The following is a 24019-nucleotide window of genomic DNA, read 5'->3' as shown; positions in this document are numbered from 1 at the left end:
AAGCTATTCCTGTGCATCTATAAAATCACAGAACTGTAGCCAAGGTCGGGTTGGAAGGGAGCTCCCAAGGCCTCCAGTCCAGCCTCCCGTTCAAAATGGGGTTAATGGAAAGCACTCCATTTAATTGTTAATATACACAAATATTTTTATTTTCTTCTTTCACCACTTTCAGGATGAGATCTGAGATGAGGGAAGAAAAGATGAAAATATTGCATTCTTAAAAATCTTTTACGTAGCATCAGACRTGGTCTTAATGGATGGATTTTTAATGCCTGGTTTGAAATTTGTTCATTAGGGATGAAGATATGCAAAGCCTGGCTAGCTTGATGAGCATGAAACAAGCCGATATTGGAAATCTCGATGACTTTGAGGAAGACAATGAAGAAGATGAAGAAAACAGAGTGAATCAAGAGGAAAAAGCTGCAAAGATTACAGGTTGGTTTCTCCTGTGGGAGGTAATAGGTGTGTTGGATGAACAGAGAAGTAAAAAGACAGAGGATCTGTGGGCAAGAAAGCAACGGATGAGCTAAGTGAAAGATTAAAGCACATTTGGGAGAATAATTGAGAAATCAGGGGGTGTGGAGGTTCTGCACAATAAATGGCAATTTCAGGCAGTGTCCTCCTTTTGGATGGGGACCGACTCAGTGTCAAACAGGAGACGATTRCAGAACTTGAACTGCATTTGATAGGGTGTTGCAGGTGAGACAATGTGACTGACCCCAGTTGGATTGTTTGCTCGTGGAAAAAGCGTTAGTGTGTTCAGGGTAACCAAGGTGAGATCAAGGCCTGATGATGCTGAGCTGTTGGTAGAGATGGTTACGTCCTACTGTTCCAGACGACCTCTATAGGAATTCCCAGTGTATGAGAAGAAGCAGGAAAGACAAATAACCTTTTGGTGCCAGCCTTCATGCCAGTGATCTTCAAAAATGGCTTTCTAAATAAAGGTGAGCCTCTGAGGTGCTGTTTCTTCAACAGTGATGTTGCTTCATTGGCCTGGCCATCTCTTCTCCAGGTAGACACCGAGTGGCACGGGAGGGATGGTGAGTGAGAGGGAGCGTGTGCAGCTTCCCAAGCAAATGAGGGAGCATAGAACAAGGGCAGGAAGTAAACATGAATCAGTAAAACATAAAGGATCTGTTTCAACATCTGTTCAAGCAGCCGTAAAGAAGTTTCGTGATTTCATTGGCAGTTGGAGCGACTCCTATAATAAACATAAGGAATGGCGAAAACTAATAAAACGCAAGGAAAAAGCTGAAGAACCCAGGAGAGAGGAGGGAGACTGTCTATGTTAGAAAGCGGTAGAAAAGAAATCTAGGAATATAGATGGAGAAAGGGAACAAAACCGATGTGAGTTTTTAAAAAATAATTCTTTAAAACATAATCGTGCTGCCAGGATCCCATAAAGTTAATTGCGGAAGTTACATAAGGGCTTTTGCAGGGCGCTGCTCCCAAGGTTTTCTCCTGCGCGGGGCGGCTGGAATGCTCGGCTGACTCAGAGGGCCCGGGGCAAGGCGCTTCCCTCCCGCCTGCCTTCCCAGCCCCACAATGTGCAGCCTGCAACTCCCTCCCGGGATTTCTCAGCCTGAGCTTTGCCACCGAGCTTTGGAAGAGTGGGAGAGCYGTGAGGACTGTTGTCCGTCTCTGGAATCCGGGTCTTGTTCCAGAAACTGCCTCTGGTGGGTGACCTGATGACTGAGATGCTGCGAACACTCACCCAGACACTCRGCAATGGGCAAAAATTGAGATTGTTTTGTCTTAATTGGGCCCAAAGCGTTGCACTTGGAGAGCTGGGYACGTGTATTCCGCAGCGGGAGCGTAGGAGGGACCTGCTGCCAAGGGCTCTAGGTGGTGCAGGTGAGTTAGCAAAGGCTGCTCTTGCCTCCCCGTTGCATAACTCGGGGCAGGGATCTGGGCTGCTCTTTCTTCAGCTCTCTGAAATCAGTGAAGCAACACTCACCTCCCGCAGAAGCACCGTGGAGGTGGGAGCGGTCAACACCGGTGCTGCAAGGGTGACCGTAGCATGAAACCGAGAGAGGTKTTCCATTCAAAGCACCATTTAATTAAAAAAAATCTTGCTGCCTCCACCTCTTTCCCCTTCCTCTCCAGTATTTGGGGTTTATACCTTTTCAAGGATAAAATTTCAAGTATAAAGGCTCGATATCCACCTAACTATTCTCTTCTCTGTGAACATAAAAATAATATGCTTGTAGTCATAATCTACCATCTTTTGGTTTCTAAGTCATTAAGAAATGTGGGTTTAAACTGCCCAGAATGGCTCCGTACTTAGTCTTGAGGTGAAGGGAAGACCTTCCAACATCCCTGCAGAAATTTGGCTCGCGATGCACAAATGCGATAATAACCCGTATGCCGTTCCCCTTCGTGTTCCTTGGAGTTGGCAGCGTGCCCTGCACAGGAGCACGTGCTGACCCACRGGGGCACTGCAGGGACCGAGCCCCGCGCCCGGGCGCTGCCCGTTGCAGGAGTCGGGATTCCAGGGCTGCTGGTGAGCATCTGCTTTAACCCCTAATTTAATCTGCCATTTAAACATCCACCCCTCATGCAGGCTTCTGCTGTGGAACAGAAGAAGCACCCTTGGTTTTGTGTTTTTTTTTYCAGTCAGTAGCACCAACCTGCTTAAAAAGGAGAGAAAGAAGGAAATAAAAAATAAAAGAGAGGGGGAGAGAGAGAGAGCAGTGATTTATGCGACATACTTGTAGAACAGGCTAATATACCTTTGTAGATAATGAGATATAAAAAAGATAATATAGGACATAAATCTCCAGCTACCATTTCCACACTCCAAAATATGACATAAACCATTTAGTATTGAAATGAGAAACATTGTAGTGCATACGGGTGTTTAGGTTGGCAGATGGGACCGGGTGATTCAGACCACATCAAAGAATCCCTCTTTTTAAAGCTCCGAATTTAATTTGTTATTTTCTGACAATAAAGATGGAATTGTAATTGTTTTTTTTTCCACACGCTGCAATAATAAATTGTAAATCTTGTCAGCATCTCRCCCCATTTTTAACCAGTAATTTGTTTTATAAGGTCAACTCTGTTTTATTTGAGTACAGCAAGGTATTTGCCTTAGTGTACTCTGAGTCTTAAAAACTCTCCAAAGACAGTATTATATTGTTCCAGTCCCTAAGGTTTTTATACGGGCATATATAAGGATTTTATACAGAGCAAGCGGAGGGTTTTTGGCAGGTGGTTGGTGTGACTTTTTAAGACCAGGCTCTTGTTTGTTGGAGCTAAAAGTAAGGAGGTGAGAGCAGTGACATTAACTTTTTGTAGATGGCTATAAGTTCAATCACAGCTGAGCAGGTTTTGCTTTTAGATAAGGAATGTTTAAGGGAAGGAGCAAAGAGGAATTATTCCGTGGCTGTCCCATCTTCAGAACAGACCAAGGTGGCACCGCTTGACTTGGAAAAGTGCAGATTGGCAAATTTACACAACAATTTAGATTTGAGGGAAAAGGTTTGAGCTGCGAGTGGTGTGAATTGCCCTGGCAGGACATGGAGGGGCATGGAGCAGGGAGGTGTTGCCCTGGACTGGGGCGCTGAGGCTCTGAGGCTGAGGCTCCCATCACTGCAGGAGCTGGATTTGTCAGCTCCTCCAAGGGGGATCAGGGAGGAATTTCTCCCCTTGGGGCAGAGGGGACTAAGTCCTAGCTCAGTTCTTCCTATTTCCTTTTTTCTTTTCATCTGGAGTTACGGAGTTACTGCCGCCTTAATTAGAATTAAGCATTAGGATTAATATATTTTAAGAATTACTAGTTCAAGGCAATTTGTACGTCGGGRCAGAAGGTGAAAGGGGATTGTGGCAAACAGAGGGGTTGCTGCCTTAAAACTGCAGGAGCAAGTTGAGCCAGCGTGTTTGCCTTCTGCAYGCTCCTAGTGTGTTAGTGATGGTGTCATCTGGATCTGTTATACAAACTCAGCTTGCCAAAGGTCAGATTTGAATGGAGACGGATCCTAAACGTTAAGCAATTGAAATGTGTGTGTATATATTTTTAAAACATCTATGTGTATGTATCGGTTTTCTGTAGCTCTAAGGGTTTGGGAGGAATGTAATTTGCTCCGGGGCTACTCTGTTTTGGTTAACAGTGATTTAAAAGTCAGGTTTTCCTCCTGAGTCAAAAAAAATGTTTTAATTAAATTATATCCAGCATGTGTAAGTTTTGAACTGGGGTATATGTATGCTTGCCTTCATAAGACTGATTGCTGATGCTGCCACTAGGAACTCAGTAAGGTTTTGTTGTATGTACATTATCTGGATTTACTGTCAAATTATCACAGAAGAATTCTACACAGATGCTTTAGTGTAATTATACAGAGCATGCTAAGCACTCTTTCTTAATGTAATCTTTTAATTAACAATAAGTGTCTTCTCTTTCCCTCTCTCTCTTTCTCTAGTAACAGCATTCTTCCCGCTTCTGTTTCATTAAATGCCCCTACTTTACGTTTGTCTTGACTGGCTTCTATTTACAGAAATTGTAAACCAGTTGAATGCTCTGAGCAGCTTAGATGAAGATCAAGACGACTGCGTAAAGCAAGCAAATATGCCTTCAGCTAAATCAGCCAGTTCCTCTGAAGGTCTATGAGCTTTCCTCCTTTCTTTCTGTGTCTGATTGTCTGTATTTACTGTGACCTGTTACCTTTTGACTCCTGCTTGTGTTCAGCTGTCAGCTTTATCTCTGTGCTTCCACCCAGCGTGACTCTCAGTAATTTGTGGCGCATCCAACAGGTAACAACATGATAGAGAAAGGCACTATCTGCTCTACAGCTGCATTGTCGTCTGATAATGGACAAGAAAGGGAAAAAATATATATATATGTGTATACACACACACACACACACACACACACACACACACACACGTGTGTGTATATATATGTAAACAATCCTGAAATATTAGTTGTACAGTTAATAGTACTTGACCTCTCTAACTCAACAGAATATCCCTTCTTGGATTTTACATGCACATTACATCGAAAAATTAAACTTCCTATTGATAGTTATCATGTATAAGAGCAATTGAGAATAAATTGTACTTAACTCATTTCAGATGGACTATAGTATTTATTTAAGATAGATCTGGAAAGCTTTCTTGGAAGTAATTTCTATTAAATAGCATCAGATCAGCAAATAGAATTTTCATGCATTCTACTTTTTTTTTTTCTTTTTTTTCTTTTTTTCCACCTGTTTGGAAACATTGGTGTGCTACTAAATGTATTAGATTAGTTGTAGAGCTGGTGTTGCACCCTGCTGCAGTGTTTTAAGGGGCTATTGGTATCCATTTTTTTTTAAGTTTGGGCTATGTTAGATGTATAGTTTKTATCTACACTGAAACAATATTCCAACTTGTTTCTAGAACTTATCAATAAACTTAGTTTTCTGGACGAAGAGGAGCAAGACCTGGCCAACTCGAGTACAAATCCTTTTGATGAACCTGACGCAGCAGAATTAAATCCATTTGGAGATCCTGATGTAGAAGGTAATGGATTTGCTTTTCCTAATTCATTATTAGTATCAAGTGCGTAATGAAGTATGATTTTTTTTCTGTAGAATTAGGAAACTTTGCTTTTTTTTTTTTTTTTTTGATTAACAAAAGTTGTTGCGTATAGTACTGAGGTAGCAATATCAGTGATCCCAGTTGCCACTGGAAAGCGAATTTAATTTTTGGGTCACATCTCAGTGTCTCTAGGGGCTCTTGCTCTAGGCAAGCTCTAGGGGCTGCTTGCTGCCAGAGACTTTTATAGCTCTCAGGTGCGCTCACATTGCATAGCTGATATATTGCACAAGTGGTATAAATGGGCCAAGAAAACCAYTGAGCTCCTCTGTTACATGTGAGCACTGATTTGGGCCAAAACTTCGCTCCTTCACTGCAAATTTTCACTGTTTCACAGCTATTCTTTATTTAGCCTAGCACTAATCTCCATTATGATTGTTTAATGGTATCTCTCTTCTTCTTCCTTTTTTACTTTTAAGGTTTCCTCGCTTGAGCCTTCTGGCATCAAGCTTTCGTAGATCCTAATCCGCTTTTCAGGTGGCTCTGCCTGTGCTTGTTCTCACTGAGGAGAAATACCACCCACCTAAGCGTTCCACCTGGTGGGACTTCAGTCATAAGGCAACCAGGAGAGGGATCTCTGCTCTCCTCAACTCCAGGGCCACATACGTGGGCCTTCATTGCTTGCCATCACTAAAACATGRCCTGGCTTTCCAAGCTTTGCCAGTCTGTAGTTAATCCTCTAGTTAGGGGCTTTCCTGCAAAGCTCCAAGACTCTTCTCCCAATGGAAAAATACCAAGGAATGACTGCCACCTTTGACCAAACTCCAAAAGCAGTAGAAAAGAAGCACTAGGCAGCCTAGAGTGCAGCCAGGGCATTTCTGCTCCCAGGTCTTGTGGGGATTCCTTTCTGATCTGTAGTTTCCACCTCTTTCTCTGGACAAGCTGCATGTTCACTCACAACATGTCTCTTCTGTCTTCTGAGTCAACAGAGGTCAGCGTGGATGGTGATCTAAGTGCTCTAATGCTTTTGCTCTTGTGTAGTCTTACAGCCCACATTGCTCAAACAGCTGTCCGTCTTCTATTCTGGGCCTTGCTTCCCCWTAAAAAGATTGTCTTCTATTTTTATTTTTTAGAGCTGTGGAAATGAGATTGTTTCAGCTTTGTAGACACCAGTATGTAGAGTTTATACTTTGGTGTTTTGGCTTCCTTTCCCGTCTGTGCCTCAGCTATAAATTCTCTTAAGATCAAAATTAGCCAGGAAATAAAACAGGGAAAACAAAATACCTATTCACCCACGCAGGCCTCTGCGCAGCTCTTGCTTTAGGACGCTCACCCCAGGCTCCTTTGGCCTCTTGCAGAAAGAATAGCCCTCTCCTCCCCGGAGAGAGATGTCTAAGTCCCCTCCTACCTCACCAGCTGCCTCAACGCAGCTTTTCTTTCCTGCTCAGACAGCACCTGCTCTGGTAGAAAGCAGCAGCCCTTCCTACCRCAGAATGGAGGGACAGCACGTTCTCTCTCATCTCAGACACAGCAAGCTGTAAAGTGGTTGTTTATTAATGCCAGTCAATCCATTAATGCCATTAATTCAATCTTCCTGTCAAGMTTCAGCCTGTTTACGTTCCTGAAAGACTCCCAATGATTCTGTGGTCAYAGTTTCACAGTCAGTTCTGGACCCTTGTTGGTGGCTTCCACGCGCTCCAACCATCTACCATCTTAGTCATGGGTAGCTCTCTGTTTCTCTGGGGCTGTTCTGCAGAACGTTGGGTCCTCAAACAAGGCCCATGACTGAGCTGATGGGTGTGAGTGCTCAATATTCTTCCCACACATTTCCACGTCATGAAGTTGTCAACATGCTACAACATTACAGAGATTTCCATAAATTGGATGTCACTAGATTCGTCCTACCGTGTCAGAAGATTTTTTAAATTTGTTTTGTGAGGGGGAGGGATGGAGCCTCTGTCAGATTTTGGGGGAAACAGTGGCCTTTGAAGCCCTGAGCAGTGGAAGATCTGAGGCTGAAATGCCCTGACATGCTCTTGTACCAAGATCRGGACATCTGGTATGGCATTTTTAAAGCTTTTATTTTCTGATGAATGGCTCCTTCTAGTCACCTCAGACACCTGTGAGAAATGTGGACTCTTCCACTCTTTCACTCTTCCCCAGAATCGGGTTGGTTGTGTTCATCCTTCCTTGCATGACCTTCTTGTTGGTCAAGGGTTGCMTTGCCTCTAGGTCCCTTCTGTCAGAGCAAGCTGAGAAAAAATGCAGCACTAAAAGAAACCAACTCAAGACAGTTGTAGTCCCCTGGCTGGAGGCGTCTTCAGCAACGGCAGGAACCTTCTGTGTTGGCCTGTGGTTAATTGGGCCAATCTCTCTATGCAGGATGCATCTAGACCTTGCTGTTCATGGGAGARTTCCCCTCCTTTAGGAGAAATCTCAGTTCTTCGTGAAATTGCTCTTTATTCTTGATGTCCCTTTTGAGGAAGCTCTTTGGGTCTGTGCCCACTTGTCTGCTTTTGCATCCTGCAGTGGATGTGACCGTTTGGGGGGTTATCCCAGGAGCTTGTGAGCATGCCAGAGGTTCAAGMGTTTAAGGCAGACTTTCTCCTTCAGGCTCTAGGAGTCACGTTACCCGTTTGAGTTGTCTCGTGAACTACTTAAAAGAAGAGATTAATCTTTACATTTGCAGGGTGTTTGCCTGACTCTTTTATCAGGGCAAGGCAAAAACTTAAGATGTTCTGTCTGTGTTTGCATTTGTAGCTTCATTTATTGAGCTTCATTTTCATCCAGCACATGCAGAGCAGCCACCTGGAACCTCTTTGCCCACCTACTTTGCCATCAGAGGCTACTAGGTACARGGCACCAGTCTCTCAGAGATAAGGGAAGGTTGTAGGTATTCGTTGGCTTGTTTCCTAGACAGATATTTCTTGTGCTTGTTCCCAATCCAGCTACTTTCCCTCTACCTTTCTAATCCCATAATCACCTAATCCTGGAAATCTGGAGGCTGCTGGGCCTCGAGAGCGCTCGGGTTTGTTGCTCATGCACAGTGGAGGGAACAGGCGTGTGAAGGTCTCGTACCATCTTCAGCCATGGGAAAGAAACCTTTCAGTCTGCCCCTCGACCAACAGGCCAACTTGAGGCTTAATTTTTTTTCCATGTTTAATAATTTAGTTGCACATCAGAAATCTAGTAATCTGCAAAAGCAAAAAGAAACTGTATATATACAGCTTTTTAGCAGGCAATATGTAGCTGATTATCTTTTTGGTCGTCTTTTGATCACATTACAACTGTACACTGAAATCAATTTTTCTGCAAAATATTTTATGTATGGAAGTCAGTTTATAAAACAAACACAAGTACAAAGCCACAAAATGCTGTCAGTGCTCCAGATATGCCCTAGATATTTTTAATTAGATAGAGAATGCTAATTTGAAATCACACGTGACCATTACAAGTTTCTTGCAACACAAGGGGGGGAACAGGCGGTAATTATTTTCTGTCACCATCTCCTTCTTTCATTTAATTCAACATGTGTTTTACCAGCAAGTTTCTTTGTCTTGTGCACAGGGAAGAAACGTTTTTATTCGGAGCTGCTTGTTACGGCACTCACATGGCCCTCGTGCCTGCCAGTGGGGCAGTAAATGGCATCGCCGAGTATCCATCCCATGGGGCTTGTTCTTTCATCCCTTGCCAGGGGGAAAGCTGTGCGGGTGAATGTTTTGGTGGGGTTTGAGGTTGCTTTTCAGGGCTGTGTCACAACGTGTTTATGTTACGGCAGGCAGGTGGGCTGAAGGGCAGGGTGATTTGGGGCGCTCTCCGGGCGCTCGCAGGGTGATGGTGCAGATAGGCAGCGCCAGTCGGAGCGATGACTATCACCCGCTCGGCGGAGCTGCCGCAAGTCGGGTTTCCAGAACTGGGCACAAAAGCAGATGGTGCTTCTGCTGTAGTAATACCTCTGCCTCTTGTCACTCCTGCCCCTGTGGCTTTATTACTTAACCATGCCAAATGATCATGTGTTTGACCCATGCGGTGCCAAATTGTAAATCAGGAGCTCACGTCATTGCTTTTTTTTCATCTGTGTAAAGAACTGTAATTAGGAAAAAAAAACCCCAACCAACCCTCCTGGATTCAGGTGGCGACTGGATTCCTGTGCTTTCACTTGTGAATAATGATCTGGGGGAAGCCAGGAAAGCAGTGTGGAGTCCGCAGTGTGAAACCAGCCTGGAGCAGGAATTCAGCGCTTTTTAAGCTGCTGGGTGCTCAGGCCCCCCAAATGCAGTACCCAGCCTCGTGAGCACTTGCTGCTAARTGTGAGTGTCTTTGCTGCAGAGAAGGTAAATGTGGCTGCAGCTTTAAAAGCAGTGCACTTTCATAGCAAAATCATTCATTTTGGAGAGTGAGGTGCAATCCTTCAGCCTGAAAGCCACCTCAAGGGAGATATGCTGGTTGGACACGGGAGAGTGAGGAAAGGTTCTGCCTCTTTCCCTGTTTGGGGAAGGGTCTTAGGGGTTTTAGGTGCCCTCCCTTCTGCAGGGACCTCAGAGCATGCAGAGAATCAGCTTGCTGTCCCCAACGGCCACCACGGCAGCAGGAGAAGAGGACAAGGATCACAGTTAAGTGGGTTCTTGGAGCTGCCTGCAAAGTCACGCACCTGTCTGTGAAACCAGCAAAGTAGTTCGAAAATGACATTTTAAAAACTTTATGTGACTTTAGGTTACATTGAAAATTAAGTGGAATCTCCAGTAATGTGCCAAAGGCCCATTCGCACTGGCTTGCAGTTCTCTGTGGGAAAGGCCAAGACTGTAGCTGAGCCAAGGAGTGAGAGGAAGAGTTTTGTCCTAGTTAAGGTTACAGCATCTGATGCCTAGTGTTGAAATAAAGAATTGCAAAAGCCATTTGCATTGGCCCTTAAAATTTATCAGATTTAAACAAGATACTTAACTCTTTGCTTACTGGGCAGACTTAGAAGCAGATAAAAAATAAAAGCTTACAGTGTAGTTCTAAGAGACCTCCTTGAGTGGTTTTAATTTCAGAAGTATTACATAACTAGAGGACTTACAAATGTTAGTATATCTCTTAACAAAGAGATATACTTACAAATGTTAGTATATCTCTTAACAAAGTATTTTTAAAATGGAATTGAACTAGTTCTAAGAAAGGAAGGGTTTTGTTTTAAATGTGTTGTCCATTATTAATGCCATTTGGTCAATTCATCAGTCGTCTTTCGGTGTGTCACTAGGTCAGCTCTGCTTCCTTCTCCTTCACGCAGCTCTCTTTGGAGGGCCGATCCCAAAGGCATTTCTGATTGATCTAATTCGTCAAGCCTTAAATATGTGGGCAGCAAGTGAGTAGTATCCCTGCTGATCCTAGGCTTCAAATTAGGTGTTCCTAGACAGCTGGAGTGGACGGTGTCTCACCCAATTTTAGACTTTAGCAATATAAACATAGACTTTAAAGCAGTTGTCTGAATTCTCTTTTTACTAGCTAGAGAGAAATGAGAGACACGTTTTAGCTGAACGTGGCTCTATAACAGAGGTCAAACAAGATGGTCCTAGGAATGCCCGTTTCTCTCCTTTTGACTCTAGAGGAGTCTGGACAGTTAGCTTAGCTCTAGCTTTCTGCACTGGGGACGTCTCAGCACAAGCAAAGTGAAGCTTCTACTTGTTGKGACCATCTGTGTTGGAGACTACTGCAATGTGAGTAAACTAATACAGCACCTCTCCTGTTTCAGCTTAAAAATAATGAAAAAATGCATTTAAACTGTTCGGTTCTGCTCTGAAGTGTTTCTTCTATGACATTGCCAAAGGTTCAGCTATCAAGAATCACAGAATAGAAGGGCTGAAGCTGGGAGATCTCTGTTCTCTGGAGACCATCTAGTCCAACCCCCTCTCCAGCGGAGACACCCTCGTCCTCTTGACACCCTTCCKTAAGATATTTGAGCACACTGTTAAAATCGCTTAGTCTTCTCCAAGCTCAATAGGCCCAGCTCTCATCCKGTCCTCATAGGAGAGATTTTCCAGTCCCCTCATCATTTTTTAGCCCTACCCTGGACTCTCCCAGTAGCTGCATGTTCCTCCAGCACTGGACACAGCACTGCAGACATGGCCTCATCGAGGCTAAGCAGGGCAAGAYCACCTCCCTCCACCCTCTGGCAACACTCTGGTGATCTCCAGGACACCWTTGGMCTTCTTGGCCACAAGGGCACCTAGCTGGCTTGTGGTCAGCCTTGTTGTCCACCAGGACACCCAGGCCCTCCTCCTCAGAGCTGCTTTCCAGGAGRTCACCTTGATGCGTGAGTTATTCCTCCCTACTTCATGAGGTTCCTCTCTTCCTTTCTTCTTCTTTTTCCTCTCCTCTTCCTCTTCTTCCTTTCTCCTCTCTTCTTCCTTTCTTCTTGCTGAAGTCGAGGGAGACAACATCCAGGTTCTCCCCTCATCCACCCAGCCAGTCAGAAGGCTATCACAGCAGGCTGTCACATTGGCTAAGAATGATTTCTCCTTGGTGAATCCATGCTAAGTATTCCAGATCACCACCTTGGCCTCCATACGCCTGGAGATGACTTGCAGGATGTCCATGTCCCATCACTTTGCGAGAGGGAGGTGAGGCTGGCTGGGCACAGCCGGTGTTGCCCGCGCCGGGCTGTGCAGGTGCCATTCCCTACGCGGTTGGGACGGGCCTTGCAGCAGTTTACACCAAACTGCTGTTTAGGGTTAGCTAAGACTACCGCTGCAAGCCTGGTTATTAGGGTTTTACTATGTTAATTACAAGGATTTAGATTAGTTAGTTCTTTTTATAGTCTGTTTAGACAATGAATATAAAGCATACTAATAACTTTTTTGTGATCTTTCTTTACCTTTCTCTCATGCCATTGCAACGTGGTGCCTCATTTACTCTTTCACTCTCCTTTTTGAGTGCAGGTTTTGACTTGAAATAGGGTTGCCTGGGTTCTGAAACTGGAGTGTAACAACTTACACTAGGTCTATGCGCTGCGTATGTGCTGCTGCTTTATTACCAAGTTGCTTCAGCTTGCTGAGGAAATCAGAAAGTGCAAGCCTAGAATTAAAAGAACTTTTAATGTAATTCTCTGCATAATCAAGCAGGGAAATCCTGTGGGTACGAGCGCTGTGAGTAGTCATGAGCACGCCGGCCAGGTAGAACCTGTACTCATCTTYGGCAAAGAACAGTTTTATTTTGTTTTACCCTGAGCTCTGCCTCAGTCCCAGAGGAGTGATTTCCCTCCAAGTGTTGCTTAAGGACAACTTTGATTGTTTTACTTGCATTCCAGTCAATCCCTTTTTCTTTTTCACTTTCTTACCGTAGAGAAACGATGCATCGGTTCAGAGCAGACCCTCAGCAGCAGAGCTGATTCTTTCCCTGCCCCATCCATTTCTGCATTATTTGAGTAGATATTTTGCCACCCCAAGTATTTGTTTAGTGACAAACACACTTGGAACTCCATCTTTTCCTTTCTATAGTTATTTGCTGTGCTGCAAATAACGTGACTTTTTTTTCTTCAGAGCTATAACATATGTTTTGTTCAATCTAGTAACCACAGATCTGAAAAGAATCACTTTTCATTAAAAACAATTCAGCAGCAGTTATTGAAAATTAACTTTTAATAACACTAATTAAAGTTCTTATTTGTATAAACTTTGAAAGCACGTCATATATTGAATTCAAATATTGAACAGTGCTTCTGGCCAGCTGCTGCTGAAAGAAGTGTAAGATTGGTCTTACTAAGGGGCGTTGGGAAAAATATTATATTGTCGTATGGGGACTTGTGCCAGTCACTGTCCAGCAGCCGTTTGCCAATAACTTTGGTTATATTGCCAATATGGGGTCGCCAATAACTTCCTGCTGTGCAGCTCAGATCATCGATGAATAATTTGATGATCTGTCTCTTTAGGGTTAATTCAAATTATTTTTTAGTAGGAAACTGTGTATTGTTACCAAGAGCGGTTAACAGCAAAAATGTGTGTTTTGAAATGTATTTACTATTCACACCTAGTAAGTGATTTTAGTTCAGTCATTTTAAGAAATGGAAAGAGCACCTACTTGCTGTCATCATCTTTTAATATTCAGTAAAAGTCATTATATTATAAAATACAGAAGATTTTTTTTCTTTATTAAAAGCTCAGATAAATAATTAAGGACATGTTAGCCAATTTGTAGCCAACAACAAATTGGAAAAATCTGTTATGATACCATTGACATGACAGATAAGAGGACTGATAACTAATGTGTTTGAAAAAGCTTTGGTAAGTGTTTACTTTTCATTAAATCTTTTCAAATACACCCTAAATGAAATGAACTCCTGAAAGCCCTATTTTTGAATAAACAAGATAATGCGGTAAATAAGTAGTGTGAAAATTCRTTTGAGGTCAGGATTTTAAGTGTTGGGAATTATGTAGCAAGCCTTTGTTTGTATAAGCCATCAAAACATAAAGATCTGATAAAAGATTTCAATTTTTTCTATGTTAAATCTTCTTACTGACTTTTTGTTACTTTGCAGAACCAGACACGGAAATAGCTTCGTCTTCAAAGCCAGAAGAAAGTTTCTATGCTGACAGTTACAATCCCTTTAAGGACGATGATGCCCCCGAGTACTTGAACCCGTTTGATGAGCCAGATCCTGAGCCCGAAACGTTGGTGACCATGAGAGCTTCTCCCCCGCAGCCTGCCAAAAGGAAGAACGTCAGACCGGTGGATATGAGCAAATACCTCTATGCAGATACCTCCAAAGCTGAAGAGGAAGAGCTAGATGAGTAAGTATGATTCTAGATCTTTCAGCAGTCTTGGAAGCATTAGTGGGATCTCTGGCTTAATCTTGAGGTATTGGGTTCAACGATGGTGATCCTTAATCACCTCCTCGGGACAGAGCGATCTTCAGCTCAGCAGCAGGAAATCCCATACCCCCAAGTCATGATATTCAGCTGTGGAGCCCAAAGTGATGACTTAGGAAACTTCCCTTTGCCTTGTTGATATGAAATAACTCGATAGGGAGCAAGCATCGTTTTGGTATGTCGTGCCCTGCCGTTGCCAATGAGCTCAAAAGGGAAGGTGCAGCAGAGTTGGGGTCTTCCCGTCTTTTTGTCATCATTTCTTCCCGCATAAAATAATAAATTTTGCTGATGAGAGCGAAAGGGCTTTGTAGATGGGTGCAGCATATGTAAAGAAGAGTTTGCGTAGTCTGCTTAGCACATTCTGGGGAGTCTAATAAAACTCCATATAACAAAGATAACACCATATATACTTTCTAAAGCTGTTTCTTTTATCCTAACCACATGTTAAACTTTATTATAAACCAGCCCTGAGTGTCTTGTAAAGGAGCCCAGCGAGGAGTGAGAGCTTTTTGCAATAGCTGTGCAGCTTGGGAGGATTGAAGAACTGCTTGTTTGTGGTTATTAGTCAGCAACCACACCACTCCCGAGACAGTTTATGGTTATTACACATGAGCAATTGTACAGACAAYAACTGTAATTAACTTTTAATTTTAAAGTACTTAATGAGATTTATCACGGYATGACATTTGCATGGCTTTAATATTTAATATTAATGCAGGTGTCGTACCATCCTCTTCATGTTTGCTCTGTTTAGGGCCGTGTTCGAGGAAACTGAAGAATTCCCATGCACTCTCAGAGAAGTGTATAAAGGACCCTGTGGGTTTTTTCCTTTTCAAGTCCTGTGGCCACGGGTTTGGTGATGTTGGTTGTTCTGTGGAACAAACCTGGGAGTTAGGCGGGGATTTCTACGTGAGCTGGATTCCTTGGGGGTCCCTCCGCGCACACAGGCCTGGCTGCCSTCAGGGCATCCATCCCTGGTCGTTCGCTGCAGAAATCCCTTTACCCCTGCAAAGGTGGGGGATAAAAGAGCAGTAAAGGCTGTGCAGAAGAGCAGAAGGAGCAAAAGCAAGTGACAGGTTGTCTATATTTATATTCTCATTTCCACAGAAGCAAATCAGTGCCAGAAGAGCTTGTAGCAATGTCCTAACGGGCAGCCTGTTTTTCTCCTGTGCGTGGGCCTATAGATTTCACTAACCCTTGGTTACAACAGCCTCCTTTTCATTGTCAGGATCCTACTTGTTATATTCTTTTTACAAGAGCAAAAATTAAACTCCCTGTAGATGGATTTTCCTTAAACATACAGCTGGTCCATGAGTTCATTTATGATGGCCTCATCCCGTGGAAAGATGGAAGGATGAGGTGTCAAACAGCACTGCCAGGTAGTTTTGTGCATCTCTTTCTTTACACCCTGGCTCCTGAACGGCTGCTCCTCCCGAGTCCTTGCAGGTTACAGGAGTGTCAGGTCACTGAAAAAGACACGGAGACTATTTGTTAAATATATTTGGCGCAAATGTGGCAGTCTTTGAAAACCTATGCTGCTATTCTGGAGGGAAAAAAATGTGGTAGCACAGCTCTGTTTAGGATTAACTGAGTAAGTGCTGTTATTCTTTGCCTCATGGCAATAATTTCTGATTCTGCAGTGGGAAGTTTCTGCCCTCTGCGGTACCATGAGCACAAAGGGGAGGGTTTTCAGTGGCAGTGCCAGCTGGATGGGGTGTGTGAGAGCCCGAAATCAGGAGGGTTCATGTCCAGATGCATTTTGTTTCTTGGCTAATGTGCATATTGATGCTTTTATTGGCTACCTAAGTGGCTAATCTTTTCCCAAATCCTATTAAAGCCCAGGCTTTAGTGTCAATTTGKGGCAGCGAGTTCCACAAGCAAACAAGGTATTATATGAAATGTGTTTCCTTTTATTGATTGTAAGTTAACTTTCAGATTTATTACACAGGCCTTTCCGCTGGCTTATAAACCCAACAATTAGTAGTATCTGATTTAGCTACCACAAACCATTTGTCGTTTTATGTCTCCCCAGCATATTCACCATTACTTGCTGCTTTTCTGAGTTAAATGGCAGTAACTTTCTCAATCTCTCTTCATACAGCAGTCTCTCCATGTCTGTAATCATTTTCATCGCACGTCTCTGGATCCTCTTATTTCTTCTGCTGTATCTTTATTTTAAGATGTGCTGACTTGGCCTGAGCAGTGCACTCMAGACAAAGTTGAGCAGCTGAATCCTATCATGGCACTAAACAGCTTCCACCTTCCTTTCAACCTCTCTCCTAACATCATCTCTTTCGGTTTGGGTTCGTGTGATTTGCTTTGGGTTTTCCATCCTTTTTGACTGCTGCTGGGCCAGGGCTTTCCCCGGGAGCGGCTGGAACCTGCTAGATGGGAGGCCAGGAGGCTCCCGAAGGACACTGGCCGTCACTCAGGAAATACGATGTGTCTTAACCCTGCAACTTAACCATTTTCTTGGAGATGCTTAATGCGCCGCTTGGCACTTCCCTGCTCTCCTTTGGGTGGAAGGTGAGGCTGTGTCCCGGGAGCGTGGACACGTCACTGAGAGCCTGTGGGACTCCGCTGGGTTCCCTTTGGGAAGGGGATAATTCCCACCGGGCCCTCCGCGTTTGCACAAAGTGCCCCGAGATCTGAACTCTGCCTCCAGTTTTGTAACCAACTCTTTGTAATCTTGGAAAAGATACTTATCCTCCCCGTGCCGCTGCGGAGGATTTACCTTAGGTAATTGGCTTAATTGAAACATGTTTCAGTAGTGGTTGGGAAGATAACCTGCGATTTCACAACATGCATAAGCAAGGCGTAATCACAGGCCTAGGCATAAAAAGCCATTGCATGGTGGAGATGAACTTAGATGTTCCATTACACAGATTCGCCTGTAAAACTGCCGTCTCAGAACATATTTCCTCTGGCTAAATTCTCATATCTGGGGAGAGATAAGGAACACATTTTCCTTTTATTAGTTTGGGCATTGAAATGTTAGAAGGAAATTCGGCTTGTGCCTTTTCATTTTTATTTATACACGAAAACCGAAATGTTAGGTAACTATTAATAATGTTAAATCGGGGTGGTAGGTGGTGACTAATAAAGAACACTTTGCTCTGCTAATTGGAGTTTAATTAAGTGCAAATCGCAGATTCACAGCGATTTTAAGTACAATGCTTTCGACCTTAGTGTTTTATTTGGTAATGGCCTGTTCTTCGAGCACACTGACAGCTTTGCTTTCCCTCCTCAATAAAATGATTTTGTTTTCCAGCTACGCAGTAATGTGGATCCAAAGCATTTTTGGATGGGTCAGAATAAAAGTTGCTTTTAGATATTACTTGGCTCTGCATTGTCTTATCTGATGAACCATTGCATGGGTTAGAACGATGGCTGGAAAGACTGTCTAGTTGCTATTGATTTTAAGTTGGCTGTTATAAAACAAGCCGCAGGCCACCACAAGTTGCTGACTTGTTAATACCTTTATTATTATTTTTCATAATAATAGTGGTTTTTGTGGTGGACGGTCTGTTATCTTTTTACACAAATCCGGTTGAATACCATCATTGAAGCCAAAAGCAGATGAGCAAAGTTCAGGAAAGAGGACATTAATATATTTCAGCTATATCAGGCTTTTTTTTTCCTACCAGATTTCTGGGTTTTTCTGCTTATGTAGCTGCCACCACCAACTTCAGCATCTGGACTGAGAGTCCGAGGAGCAGAGGGGGCTTTTGCCAGCATCCAACTGAATTTTTCAGCAATCTCCTCTCAATATTCGGATTTCTGAGGAGTTTGTAAGACCAACTGAAAAACCTAAAAAGCAGAAGGTGAAAACATCATGTTTATTGTGCCCATGCTACAATCAAAACACGAGCCTAGCTCAACAGTGGAGCCTTCTTGAGGAGGAAAGCCCATAACCTGTCCCCCATAGCACTTTCTTCTGAGAATGAGCACTCCACATGCAGCAGAGAGCAGAAATATCTCAAATATGGTGCTTTTTTTGTTTTTTTTTCTTCTCTATAATATCAGTGGCAGATTGTCTTCAGTCTGGAGGTTTTGTGGCAGGTTTTCTGTGGTTCAGGAGGCTTTGCCGTTCAGCAGCGGACTTGGTTTCTGCAGCGTCACATATTAATAGCCATTAATTAATAGTGGTGAATAGAGGACAGGGGCAAACTGCATTGAAATAAATTCTAAAATCAGTCCATGAGGCTGAAAGAAATTTTAATACTCAGAGTGTACAAATCTGAGGAAAATTGTCAGTGCTGTGTGAAGCGAAACTGGAGGAATCGCCGGTCTTTTCGTTTAGGCCCAAATTTTACMATTTTAGCCATTTAAAATCAATGTATTCTAGGTTGCCCCTTGTACCCTGACAGGATATGTGTAAAGAGGCTCTTGGCCGTGTTSTACACACTAAAATGCAGAACTGAATTCACGGCACCAAGGGCATCTGTTCTGCTTTAGCTACACGTTACAGAGTTACCTGCAGAGCAGTCGTTGGGAGCTGCAGTKATTTCATTGCCTGAATATAGTTCAGCAGATAAATATCATGTAGGAAAAGCACGGAGCAGAAAGGGATGAATTAAACTATCAGGTAAGCAACAGTCCTCTTCAGGATAGGCTGGCAAACACGAAAGAATAAGCTCATAAATAAATAATTTTGATACAAAGAATATCCTTTGGCAGGATATAAAWTATCTGACTATTTTAAGGGCATCATATAAAGCATTATGCTACCCAGAGAGCATCAACTGGTGGCATCAAACTAACAGATAACGTTTGGAGAAGATAAGAAAATATGCATTTAGGGTGGAGCAATTAGAGAGTAGGAATGTGAGTGCCAAGTTGAGAATGCAAAGTTGTTGGAGTGCATCCATTTTAGAAGATGTTTACTAGGCTTCTTAAAAGCGGTTAAGTAATAAAAAGTGCTTTCAAACAAGACGGATTACAGCAACCGGTACCTGTAAAGAGTTGGGTTTTTTTTTTCTTAGCACTGTTCTCTTATCCAAGGGGTGTTTTGAAATGATCATTTGCTGCAGAGATTAAAATATCCTAGACATGAATTTTCAGGCCTACTGTGGCCAGAGTTTTCAAACTTAAATCTTGGAGTGAGGCTTCTAAAACCGTGCTTAAGCATGCACTAAAAGTGGCCTCATTCTCAGCATTTGCTTATGCCACAGCCAGCAACTTCACTCATATCTCAGTTCACATTTATAGCATTTTAAAAAATTCTAAATAAAATTTCTAAAAATTCCATCCTAATGTCCTTTTCATTTTGGTAGGTCATTTATCAAGCATGAAAAAGTTGCCTTTCAAAGCATGTAAAAGCAAAGTATTTCCTCATGTGGTAATAAATGCATCTTTGTCATCAGATCCTCTGAACATTATTTTCGTTTTGATTTCCAAGTTTGAACTCTTTGATAGCAAAGAAATGTTTCCCTTCTTTTAATTAGATCAAATCCATTTTATGAACCAAAACCAAGCCCCGCTTTAATTAAAGTTGCTCTGCTGCAAGAACCAGAGAAGAAGATGAAAAGAAAGGCTCCCGAACCACCAAACCTCTTGCCAAAGACAGAGCCAGGAGCGAGTGAGAACATTTCAGCTATTCCAGCGACGAAGGAGCTTTCTTCTTCTCCCAAGGTAGGTCTTTTGTACCTTTTTTTTTTTTTGTCTTTATTTTTAAAGATACCATTCTGGCTATTGCAGACATCCTGTTTATTTCTGCAGGCCTTCTTGAAAGCTTTGCTGGTGCCCAGTAAGGTGGTGGCTCATTTCTGTTCACTTACTGGTTCATAGGGAGAGAGCAGCAGTAGGAGCATGTGTGTTTTTTAAGGATTTAATGAAAACAGTATCAACAACTCCAGTTTCAAAGGAAAGAGTCTTCTAGTGACAAATGTTACAGGACAGCTGGATATACGACTGAGAAGGAAGAAAATCGTGTTGAACAATCCTTTGCCTTGATGTATTGTAATGTCACTAAGCTGTCGAAGTGCCTATCTCCCCATTTCTGTCATAAATCTGGTTTTTAAGAGCTTAGTACATGACACTATTTATTTGTATTAGGATTTATATTTGTCCAGTTCCATAGTTATATGTAAGTACTTTTTTAAAAAGTCATAGCTTTAAATCAGATTAATGTTTTTTTTAGGGTTGTCCAGACTGAGCAGACATATATACGTACATACTTCTGTTTCTCAAACTGAAAGTTTGGCTTAAGTCTTTTTGAAGAGGCAATGTGCAGAGCGGGTATTTCGAGATGCAACAGCTCGTTCTGTGAGTGTGAATTGCAGTTCCAGCGTTGCCACCGTTAGCAGCCCTTGTGCATCTTTACACAACTGAGCATTTAGCAGCGTGTGTAAAAGAGACCTTTTCTAAAAAACAAATCTGCTCTCTCCTCGCAGCGTGTTTTTAAGGATTGGAAGTTGAGGATAGAGCGCTGCCTTTCCAAGCACAACTTGTGTGTTTTATCATCTGATCTGCCTTGAGTTGGTGCTGCCCTACAGTAATTTAAGAATTGAATGAAACTGCTCGTCATGCTTGTTTTGTTGCTCAGTTATGGAGCAGCCCTGTCCCCATCCCTCCCAGCCCTGACCTTATTGACACCCTCACACCCAGCGTGAGGAGGAGTCTGAGGACGGAAATCGAATCCGTGTCTCCCCACAGCAAAGCAGAACAACACTGAGAAGTCCACAGGCACAATTCACAGGTTATTCCTAATGTGCAAAACCACAGCTAGCGAAATAGGAAATCAGTTTCATAACATGCTGAGGTGGGATTGGATCCCGTTTGCCRGACTTTCTGTTTGAAAAATCTTGCCTATACTTGATTTCTGAGAGAAATCAAGGTCAAAGCAAAGTGACCAAGGCAAAGAAAACTTCTGGTATTACCAGGCAGAGCAAAGACATCCGTATAAGAGCTTTGGGAGAGATCTTATCCRCTCATTTGATGGAGGTTGTGCCCTCTTCGCTTGTTGTGTGACAGTTTATTTTACGGGTCTGAGGAAATACCTCTCTGCTTTATTGCATGCCTTTGCAGCACTGCAATAAGGTTTGGCCTACCCCAGACTAGGTCCTAGGTTGTGTGCAAGCTGGAATTGGGTTAAAAAAGGTGATCCAACTCGCTGTGAAGAGTGTGTAGCTTGGAACAGGGGCAGCTAGGTCCTACCCTTAAGCCAAGCTGGAGTTTCCTGCTCCCTTGGTGCGTCGCTGCCCCAGAATCTCAGGCTTTTGGAGCATGCGAGACCATTAAGGTTGCAAGGCAGATCCTGCGTCCTGGTTTATTACATTACAGCTCAAAGTGGAAGGTTTAGCTGGCGGGGTGTATTAAAACGCCRTGCATTTACTATTCTGAAAGCAACTGCGTTTGAACTGTTTTGTTCTAAGCTGATCTAATAACTTYGGTTCAAAAGCACTTTCCCTGGAATGATTCCCGAAAGAAAACCACTGCCTTTTAAAAAGAAAGGAAAATTAAACGATTTCTCTTACACAGTAATTCAGGATAGTGCTGAGATAGGGCCTGGGCTGTTGGCAGGGCTCGTTTGGTTGTTACTCAATAGCAGTGACAATGTTTAGCAACTCTGAAAAACCTCCCGTCAAATGGTATGGGCGCTATGCAAATATTACCTTAGCACACGCCCTTCTGTGGGGGCAAGCGTCCCGCGAGGGTAAACTTAGGTAAACTGAGGTTAAGTAACTAAGCTAAGTGATTCGTCCAGCTCTGTTGGGCGCAGAAGGCCTTGGAGAGAGCTATGGGCAGAACCCAAGTGTCCTGGCACGTTCCAGGCCTCCTCGGGGATCCTGTCATAGCAACTGGTTGCAGAACTGGTTTGCTCTCCAAAGACGTGGCCTTGCTCGGAGCCTCCTTACCAGTCCGTAACAAAATTGAGATGTGAGAGAAGAATGCTAGAGAAGCTGCCTACTTTAGACTGGTAGAGGCCATGAGGACCAGCACAAATTTAGGGTCTTGTCCCTTTCCTATTAATTATGCACAGGGGACACCTCTGCTTCTCCAGCTGCTTTAAGATCGTCCCACCAGTTGGCTTCTCTTTGCTGTTTCCACACACCCTCTCTACACACTGCTCACCTGACCCATTTCAACTGTCTACCTTGCACAGCTTCCCTGAGTGATCACTTAACTAGAGCAGCCAACTCTTTTTAGGCCTCCTTAATAACCCCTCATTGAAGAGGCCCTTCTCATGGCCTGGTGATCCCCCTGTAATCCTTCTTGGTGAGAAGGGAGCTGTTACCTGTCGGAGATGAGGCAGCGTCAAGCTCTCTGTAAAGATCTAGCTTGACATTTGCCATATCTGAATTTGGAGGAAGTTTGGCCTACAAATATTATTACATACACATATTTCCTAAAAGAATACCTTATTTTTGCATGTCTTCCCTTGATGACTTCTGAAAACAAATCTGAGTCATCAGAGAAAGCCTAAAAATTCAAATTATCACCCGGTTAATCATCTTAAATGGCCTTGAAGACTATGAGTACCGTCTATATTTAGACAAGTGTGAAAGCCAAAYGGTGGAGCTGTAATTAAGCTCTGTGGTCATCTCTGTGCCAGCCTGAAGTGTTGTTGGGCTTGTAACCATCATGTATATCCGGCTGTTCTCAATACGGTTGGATTAGAAGGTTCCTTCTTTCACAGAGGTGATAGAGAGTTACAGTTTCTCCAGCTGGCACTTTGGGGTAAAGTTGAACAAGTTTGGGGTTGAAGAGGTGCACTTATTGGTGGTTTCCCTTTGTCAGAGCAGTGCAGAGTGTGCAGGTTTGTGTCCATCCTGTCTGAAAACTGTGCGTACCGGTCAATGGGAAAATTTGGCCACAGTATCTCTCTCATTCCTGGGTTTTGTTGAGTTTTATGGAAACAAGTTCCAGGTACCGCTCTAGGAATCGGCAACTGGGTCTTTCTACAACTTGTCTGCGTGTATTTCTGCAAAATCATGGCTTTTATTGCCTCTGTTAGAACGAGGGAGGAGGAATGCTGCTCTATTTATGTGGGAGGTGGTGAATTATTTACTAGGCCGCAGGAGGAAACACAATCACCCTGATGATGTTTTGAAGTGTTAACAGAAAAGAGCACCTCCACTGGCTTGCTGTTACTCATTCTKTCTTTGGAAGGATAACATAGGCCTTTTCCTTGGGGAAACCATTAGTGAGAAAGGCTTTTCCTGTTCTGTGGTAATTTCGGCTTGTTGCCTGATTGCAGCCAAGGGTTGCAGCTGGATCCTGTCGAATGTGAAGTCTTCAGGTTTCTGGATACCGCTGTTGTCTTTAGGCTACTGAAAGTCAGTAAATATGCAACGTGTGGCGGATCCAGATTGTTCTCACATGTCCTTTCTTCAGTCTTCAGGATGTGGAAACCTGTGGTCATTGGTGCGAGGCGCATGGAGGCAGTGCAACCATCACACTGGTTGCAAGCTTGGACTTGGTGACTCACAGAGAACTCGTTCTCAGGTTCCTATTGAGTTCTCAGTAAATAAGAAGCCTGTACTCTAATTTTCCTGATAGCTGTGGTGGTAAGCGATCTTGTAAAAAAAAAAGAAAAAAGAAAAAATGCAAAATTGCCCTCAGACCACTCTAATAGCCCTGGGTCTGTGTAGCTGGTTTCTGAGGTTCCACTCAGTTGGTGAACGTGTGTAGTGCCAGGACAGGGTGATAAGGAG

At 43.3% G+C, this 24019-nt stretch overlaps 1 protein-coding gene across 5 annotated transcripts in view; it reads left to right on the top strand.

The window, feature by feature from the left end:
- The window catches only part of EHBP1 (EH domain binding protein 1), a 163893-nt gene that overhangs the window by 52217 nt on the left and 87657 nt on the right, over positions 1-24019 (top strand). For 3 of the 5 annotated variants that reach the window (XM_026033976.1, XM_026033973.1, XM_026033972.1), the window contains exons 7-11: positions 296-435; positions 4497-4601; positions 5380-5502; positions 14030-14282; positions 19808-19994. In XM_026033976.1, coding sequence (XP_025889761.1) covers positions 296-435; positions 4497-4601; positions 5380-5502; positions 14030-14282; positions 19808-19994 — 808 coding nt within the window. The remainder of the gene's footprint in view (positions 1-295; positions 436-4496; positions 4602-5379; positions 5503-14029; positions 14283-19807; positions 19995-24019) is intronic. The other 2 variants (XM_026033977.1, XM_026033974.1) reach the window with 1 other exon arrangement.

Source organism: Nothoprocta perdicaria, unplaced genomic scaffold (genome assembly GCF_003342845.1).
Source record: "Nothoprocta perdicaria isolate Ctin4 unplaced genomic scaffold, notPer1 scaffold_138, whole genome shotgun sequence".
Lineage (NCBI taxonomy): Eukaryota > Metazoa > Chordata > Aves > Tinamiformes > Tinamidae > Nothoprocta > Nothoprocta perdicaria.
Note: the sequence above shows the minus strand (reverse complement) of the source record. Positions and strands in the feature narration are given on the sequence as shown.